This window comes from Vigna umbellata, chromosome 9 (assembly GCF_029865625.1).
Source record: "Vigna umbellata cultivar VRB3 chromosome 9, Vumbellata_1.0, whole genome shotgun sequence".
Classification (NCBI taxonomy): domain Eukaryota; kingdom Viridiplantae; phylum Streptophyta; class Magnoliopsida; order Fabales; family Fabaceae; genus Vigna; species Vigna umbellata.
Genome location: NC_142173.1, coordinates 21,689,975 through 21,697,874, shown reverse-complemented (window position 1 = coordinate 21,697,874; position 7,900 = coordinate 21,689,975). Strand labels below are relative to the sequence as shown.

At 35.6% G+C, this 7,900-nt stretch overlaps 1 protein-coding gene across 1 annotated transcript; it reads left to right on the top strand.

Moving 5' to 3' along the window:
- Positions 1-4,673: 4,673 nt before the first annotated feature.
- LOC148192918 (protein ZINC INDUCED FACILITATOR-LIKE 1-like) lies at positions 4,674-7,600 on the top strand. Its single transcript, XM_088098148.1, has 8 exons — positions 4,674-5,036; positions 5,169-5,256; positions 5,757-5,842; positions 5,940-6,047; positions 6,167-6,211; positions 6,308-6,396; positions 6,754-6,797; positions 7,163-7,600. Exons 1-8 carry the CDS (start codon positions 4,935-4,937, stop codon positions 7,273-7,275), a joined length of 675 nt encoding a protein of 224 aa, XP_087954274.1. The 5' UTR covers positions 4,674-4,934; the 3' UTR covers positions 7,276-7,600.
- The last annotated feature ends 300 nt before the right edge of the window (positions 7,601-7,900 follow it).

The window sequence follows — 7,900 nt, the reverse complement described above, 5'->3', positions numbered from 1 at the left end:
TGAGTTAAAAAAAGAATGCATAGAGTGTAGAGGAAAAACCTTAACAATTAATGAAGTAAAGCATATATAATCAAGAATCAATTCAATACATGAGAGTTTACAAAGGTTACATCAATCCCTAACAACAATGGAGGTTTAGTTCACCATAGACATGGTGAAAATAGATGAACAATGGAATGAAAGGATGGAAGAGATAGAAAAAACCTAGAAAGAGAAGAGAAAAGCTATCACCACCCCTAAATCTACCCCCAAGGGGTGAAAAATGTGTTTCTGTGCTCAAGCCATCAAAAGATATAATCCCTAGGACGTGCAAGTCCTTAAATAGAACTAAAAAATAACAGAAAACAGGTCCAAGCCCACAAAACTGGCGCTCAACGCCCAAAAAGGCCGCTCAGCGGTAACTGCGGCACTAAACTGACACTCAACCTAGACTGGCGCTCAACGCTACTTTTCTGCACTCTGGTTCACTTTTCTGCATTCTAGTTGACTTTTCTGCATTGGTTGACTATTCTGCATTCTGGTTGACTTTTGTGCATTCCAACTATTTGATACTTTAACTCTTCTTTCAAATCATTCCAATAGCCTACAAAATCAAGGGAATTTAGTGATAAAATCATCAAGTATAACCTCAACTCTCTTATTCACAAAACTAAAGCAAAAAAATGAGTTCAAGCATGCTTCTAAGTCAAAAAGGGTGTTTTTAATATCAAAATTAAGTATAAAAATAACGATTTTTCAACCGTTATCAGGGGAATCTCCATGTACACTTCCTCATCTATATTTCAATGAAGAAAGACATTCTTCACATCCAGCTGGTGTAAGTCCCATCCAAAATGGGCAGCCAAAGCGAGAATAACTCGAATTGTATTCATCTTTGCCACTGGGGCAAATGTCTCCTCATAATCAATCCCATATGTTTGGGTATATCCTTCTGCCACCAATCTAGCTTTATATCTTTCTATTATCCCATTTGCCTTATGTTTCACTGTGAATATCTATCTACACCCTACTGCCTTCTTGTCTCTTGGCTATTCAACAATCTCCTAAGTTGAATTTCTTTCTAATGCATTCATCTCTTCTTTCATGGCTTTATTCCAATGTTCAAGTTTCATGGCCTCTTGGATTGAGGTAGGAATTTCTGTGGTATCAATGACAGCAATAAAACTTTTGTTCTTATTAGAGAGATTGTTAGTGCAAACATACTGAGAAATAGGATATTTAGCACATGATCTTCTTCCCTTTCTCAATGCAATGGGTAAATCCTCAGTAATACTTACCTCTTCCTCATTGATATCTTCAGGGATCCTCACCTTTGGATTAGACAATTTTTCTTGCTCGAGAGTCGAAGTAGGTTGTTCTCTTCTTTCATATTTTTTGCCAAAAAATTTGTCTTCCTCTTCTTCCTCACTGTGGACTATGGTAGCTTCATTGCTCAGGTCTTGGGCATCCTACAAAGACAAACATGGTAATGACAAGAAGGAGAGTTCATCCACTTCAAGTGCTTTCTCCCTCTGAAGTGGTGGACTAACATAAAAGGATTTTGTTTCATGAAAGGTGACATCCATGGTGATAAATGCGACGACTCTGAGGATGATAACATTTGTACCTTTTTTATTAGAAGGATACCCAATAAAGACACATTTAAGATCTTTGGGATCTAATTTACCACGATTAGGATGATGAGAGTGAACAAAAACAACACATCCAAAGACTCGACTAGGTAGACTTGTTATTAGGGAAGAAGAAGGAACAAAAGACAATAGAGACTCTATAGGACTAATGCCATTTAAGATACAAGTGGGTAACCTGTTGATGAGATATGTGGCAGTTAACACAGCTTCTCCCCAATAATTGTTTGGAACAAACATTTGAAAAAGAAGAGCTCTAGTTACTTCAAGAAGATGATGATTCTTTCTTTCAGCAACCCCATTTTGTTGAGGGGTATTAACACAAGTTAGTTCATGAACAATACCATTATGAGACAAAAATTGAGAAATTCATGATTCACATATTCAGTACCATTATCAGACCTAATTCTTTTGATATTTTTTTCAAATTGAGTTTGGACAAGACGGAAAAAATTAACAAAAATTTGAAAAACTTCGGATTTATTTTTCATAAGGTATGTTCACGTGACACGAGTACAATCATCAATAAAGGTAACAAACCATTTGGCTTCGAAAATAGAATCTATGACAGGACCCAAACATCAGAGTGAATTAAATCAAATGGAGAAATACTCTTTTTATTACTAATAGGATAAGATGCACGATGGTGTTTTGACGATTGACAAATATCACAATTAAAAGACTCAACATACTCCTTGGTAAAGAAATGGGGAAACAAGGACTTGATAAGACTAAATGAAGGATGCCCAAGCCTTTGATGATGAAACCATATTTGAGATTTTGCCCACATCTCAGATGTAGCTTGTTGACTCATGATTTGTGTGTTGCTTTAGTCATCAAACTCTAAAAAATACAACCCACTTTGCTCCTTAGCAGTTAAAAAATACAACCCACTTTGGTCTTGAAAATATTACTGAACAATTTAAATCCTTTGTGAGTTTTTGCACAAAGATAAGACTATTAGCTAATTGAGGAACATGTAAAACATCCTTCAATATAATAAATGAGTCCAAAAATATATTCCCAGAGCTGCATACAGGTATACCCTGACCATTTGCAACAATAATAAGTTGTTCTTTATTGCTTTTTCCATATGAGTTGAAATACCCATTGAAAGGTGTCATATGATTAGTTGCACCCGAATCAAGGATCCAAATACCTTGAGACACATGACCAACAATATTGAGACAAATCTTACCTTTTATGGACAGAGTACATGATCTAGAGGGCTTACTCATTGATTCAACTATTGCTTCCAAGCGCTCGATTTTCTCCTTATAAGCTTTCATATCAAGATCTGGTGGTGGTGGTGGATTAGACTGGGAAGAACTAGATTGATTGGTAGCTTCCCGTTCTGAGGTAGTATGATTTACCCATCTTTGAGTAGGCCCTTTGTTGTTTCCCATGCGCTCGAGAACATTCTTTCTTCCAGGGAGTTTGAAGCATGTTTCCTTGGTATCTCCAGATATTTTACAGTATGAACAATAATCCCCATGAGTACCTCTTTCAAACATCTTTCCCCCATTTGTTACCTTGTGGACTCCCTTTCCAATTGTCATGGTAGAGCCTGTGTTGGAGATCCCTCCATGAAGCATGACAGTTCACCGAGTTTCTTCTCCTCTTACCATAAAAAAACTTCTGACAAGGGTGGTAATTTTTCTCTTCCAAAAATGTGAACCCGGATTGGATCGTACTCATGATTCAGGCCCTAGAGAAATTTAAAGGTTTTTTCCCCTTCAATGAATTCAGCAAGAGCAGCAGCATCTGTTTTACACATCTTTATTGTTTAGATCTGATCGAGTTCCATACAAAGACCATTTAGGATTCCGTGATATTCTGATACGAAAGGGAGCCCTGTTTTGTATTAAATATCTTGTTCCTGATGTCATAGTAAGCAACAAGATCCTTTTTTAAAGAAAAAGTACTCTGTAAATCATCCCATATTTCTTTTGCAGAAGAATGAAACATATAATTTTTCCTTATCTCAGGAATCATGGATTGCCACATCCAAGTCATAATTAATGAATCTTCCTTGTCCCAAATTGAAAAATGAGGATCGTCTAGTCTTGGTCCTCCTCCATCTATGTGATCAAGTTTTGAACGACCCTTGAGAATCTTTAGAATAAATTGGCTCTATTGTAAGTAATTCTGACCATTCAACCAAGAGGTACTTCCTATATTTGGTAGGTCATTAGGCACCCCCAAAGGAATACTTTTTTCTTCAGACATCACGTACCCAACAAAAAAGAGCAAAAACTTCAAACTCAGATCTACTCAAATAAGGCCAAACGGGTCGTCACCAACCCTAAAAATAGACTCAGGAGGCTCCGGCGACTCTTCTGTGGTGGTGACGGCAAGTGGGTCACACCAAGAAAAAAATGAGCAAAACTTAAAACTCAGATCTACTCAAATACCACCAAAATGAGTCGTCACCGACCGTAGGAATAGACTCAGGGGGCTCCGGCGACCCTATCTGTGGCGGCGGCGGCGAGTGGGTCTCGTCAGAGGTGGGCGCGTGGGCTACACGCGCCGGCGACGGTGGCGGCTCCTCTCACGGAGCGACTTCCGGCGTTGTGATCGCCGGTGTTGGGCGCACCTTTCTTTCCTATCAACAACCCCAACCAGTGACGGCGGCAGCATCGGTAGTCGGACAACGGCGGCGGTGTGACTTGTTGCAGCAGAATCGAGCCCCAAGATCAGGAACTCTGACACCAAGTTGAAAATAAGACTTATTTTATTATTCTCAATCATAAAAAAATACATTTTCATACCCTTTATTTGTAATAATTTAGTTCTCCTAAAAAGGGAAACAGGGAAACTAGGAAAACTAGGAAAAATAAAATAAAAGATTATGTATCTATTTCCTCTAATTAGGAAGATCCTAAAGATATTATCTCAAATTACAACAATTACTATACAGTTGTTTGCCCTTGTTAATCATATAATGATATTTGGAGAAATCTAACAGATTATATATATTGTTTAACCGATTGTTTCTTCCATAAATGAAATGTTCAATATGTTTTAGGCATGATTCATTTACAAACAATGAATTCACATATCAAGCACAAACACAATAAAGATAAAACAATTGTTATGCTATTTGTTGTGCAAGAAACTATAAAACTATTCTTTTGTTCATCATAAAAACATAGATATTAAGGGTTGAATAGCTCCCCCTATCACCATCATCAATATAATTGTTTAAAATACCTACAGGAAACACTTCACACCCACAGTTGTAGTGATGAATCCGTGGAAGATGCTGAAGCTTTGGAAAATGGAAACAGTGGAGCTGGCAAAGACATGACAACTCAGAAGAATGAAAACCTCCTCTTGAATCGGCCCTTGATGTCATCTATCATAATTTACTGTGTTTTCTCACTTCATGATATTGCTTATCAAGAGGTATCACTCATTGATCTTGATGATGTTACAAATGGTCTACGCATTTCCTTTGATATATGTTATTTAGATTTTCCTGATTTTTATTCTTTTTCTGCTTAAGTGAACTACATTCATTCATCTTGCTTTCTTTAGGTTTTCTCATTATGGAGTGTCAGTCCTCGAAAGCTGGGGGGGTTGAACTTCTCAACAAATGATGTTGGCAATGTTCTTTCAATAACAGGTGAATCTCTGGAACTAACAATTTTCGCAATGTTGCTTATTTCAATAACATGTTTCCTTCCTAATTTTTTATCTGCAAATACTGCACATAGATTTTATGCATTTATGTGAATTTTACGGATTTGGATTGCCAAACTTTGGTAAACTAATGTTTAGAAAAAAATTTCATATTTATTCATTACTTGCCAAAATTTTCTAGTGCAACACCAAGATGCTATAACTTTGACTGCAAGATTATTATATCTTTCTCTTTACAAAAGAGGAAGCATGAAAGATAGGCTATTTTGTATCATAAAAAGTTTGAAACAGTATTGACATTGTAGGATACCACTTGAACCACATTAAAGTTATTCCTATAGTTCTAAAGTTTTACAAAATTGTCTGGATTTTGGGTTTGAGAGTGACAAAGCTATAGAAAAATTTTGCATTTAGTGTTGATCTTCATTTTCCTATTGTACAATTGATACTTTATAATTACTAACTCACTTCTCCAATGTTTAGGTGTTGCAATGATCATTTACCAAATTTCGGTCTATCCATTTGTGGAAAGAGCTTGTGGACCTGTTGGAATTGGCCGCATTACAGGGGTTAGTTTTCATCAAATTGTAGCTATTATACCGCTGTTTTTAACATTTCAAATTTTGTTATTTGAAAAATGTCCTATTACTTTGGTCCCATATGCAGATGTTATCAATACCTCTTTTGCAAAGCTACCCTTTCATAGCATTGTTGTCAGGTGTTGCACTAACCATAGTCATAGTTACTGCTTCAATTCTAAAGAATATTCTGTCTGTAAGTGAACCTCTCTGTTCATTTAACTGTTTAATAGTGATTTGAGTGTTTAAATTGATTCAAAAAAGTTTTTACATGTTACAAATTTGACTGATTGAACTCTTTTTTGTTGAATTTAGGCCACCATTATAACTGGTTTGTTCCTCCTACAAAACCGAGCAGTGGTAATTTTTGGATTATTGCAACTTTTATTCAATACAATGGTTGAGACTATTTGTTGATGGACTGTGACATATATGACATTTTCATTTGGAAAACAGGAGCAACACCAAAGAGGTGCAGCTAATGGCATTTCCATGACAGGCATGTCCCTATTCAAAGCTATTGGTCCTGCTACAGGTGGTGCAGTGTGAGTGTTCCTGTTTCAGCTTTTACTAGATTTACCTGTCAGTTCAAAAAATGTCAAATATACTGACATGTCAATTTGCAGGGTTTTCATTTAATCCATTCTAAGTTCCTTTATGATATGGTTTTTTCATAGTGAACTAGATTGAAAGATAAAGGTATCATGTTACCTGTCAATGTATCCCTTGACCCTTGTTGGCATAGAAAGATATTTAATAGAAATTACTGCTCTCCACTTTGATCCATTAGCAGTTGGCTTGACAGAGTTTTCATCAGTAGTTCTTAACCACATACTTTCTTACCAAAGTATCATACATTAAGAATTATATCTAATTTTCTGATATGATGATGGTGAATGCAGATTAACTTGGTCACAAAAGCGGATGGATGCTTCATTCCTCTCAGGTATGATGCTCAACTAATTTATTTGTGTGCACATGAGATGTTGCATTTATTTCTACTATCTAAACAAAGAAAAAAGTAAATGCAGAACGAGATATGTTTGAGTAGACAGCATGTGTGCAGTGGAATAATAAAATATTGTCTAGCTAATAATAGGGCGGTTCAAGGCTCAAACAGGTAAAGTCCTTCCTTTAGGCCTCCAAGAAAAGAATACCTCAAAAAAATATTTTTAAGAACTAATTGTTTTAGGTAAAGTCCAAACCCTTTAGCCGTTCCCGCTAGCTAGACCATGATGTCAATGCAGCTGTTAAGGGCATTGTTTCTTTTGCTAGGAGTTTACTTACTGATGTGCATTTATTTGACTGCAGGCACCAATATGGTGTTCTTTGTCCTGAACATAATTGAAGCAATTGGAATAATAATGATGTTCAAACCATTTCTTGCTGAGAAGAAGAAAACACAGTCAGATCAGTTACAGTGAAATCAATAATTTTTACTCAAGTCATATAGCATCTCCCAGGAACTGCTATCTATTGCAGAGATGATAACCAGATGCATGAACTTTCTCATATTGAAGTTAAATTAATGGAACCAGTTCAATTTGTAACTTGCCTTAACTGGTTAGGAGAAACCTAGGGAAGTGTATAGGGAAAGGCCAATTAAGCCTTACAGCCCCTTTTTTTTTCAATTGTTTCAATGTAGTATGCAATATACTTTTTTACTAGTATTGTTTTGTAATCATACTATAATATACTACTTCTCATATCATTTATAAGGAAAAAATAAATTCACATGGTTTAAGAAAATCATGCATTAAATTATCTAATCTCTTCATATCTTTTTCTTCTAGAATTTTAGTTTTTAATATCAATGATATAATTAAAAAAGTCGAACATTAATCAATGTTAAGGTATTTTAAAAAAATAAAGAACCAAATATATAATTAACTCTTTATTTTAATTATCAATAAAATCTTATGAATTATAAATACCCAAGGAGTGTATGAATATGGTGGCTAGGGCCACAGAGAACAATGAGGCTTTAGAATTAAATGTTCTCCTTATAAGTAAGCTCCCAAGACATAATTAAATACACTTTTATTTTTT

Coding starts and splice junctions, on each gene's coding strand:
- LOC148192918 (XM_088098148.1), top strand. CDS start 4,935: ATGACAACTCAGAAGAATGAAAACCTCCTCTTGAATCGGCCCTTGATG. Junction 5,257..5,756: donor CAATGTTCTTTCAATAACAG/GTGAATCTCTGG, acceptor TCCAATGTTTAG/GTGTTGCAATGATCATTTAC. Junction 6,048..6,166: donor TTCTAAAGAATATTCTGTCT/GTAAGTGAACCT, acceptor TGTTGAATTTAG/GCCACCATTATAACTGGTTT.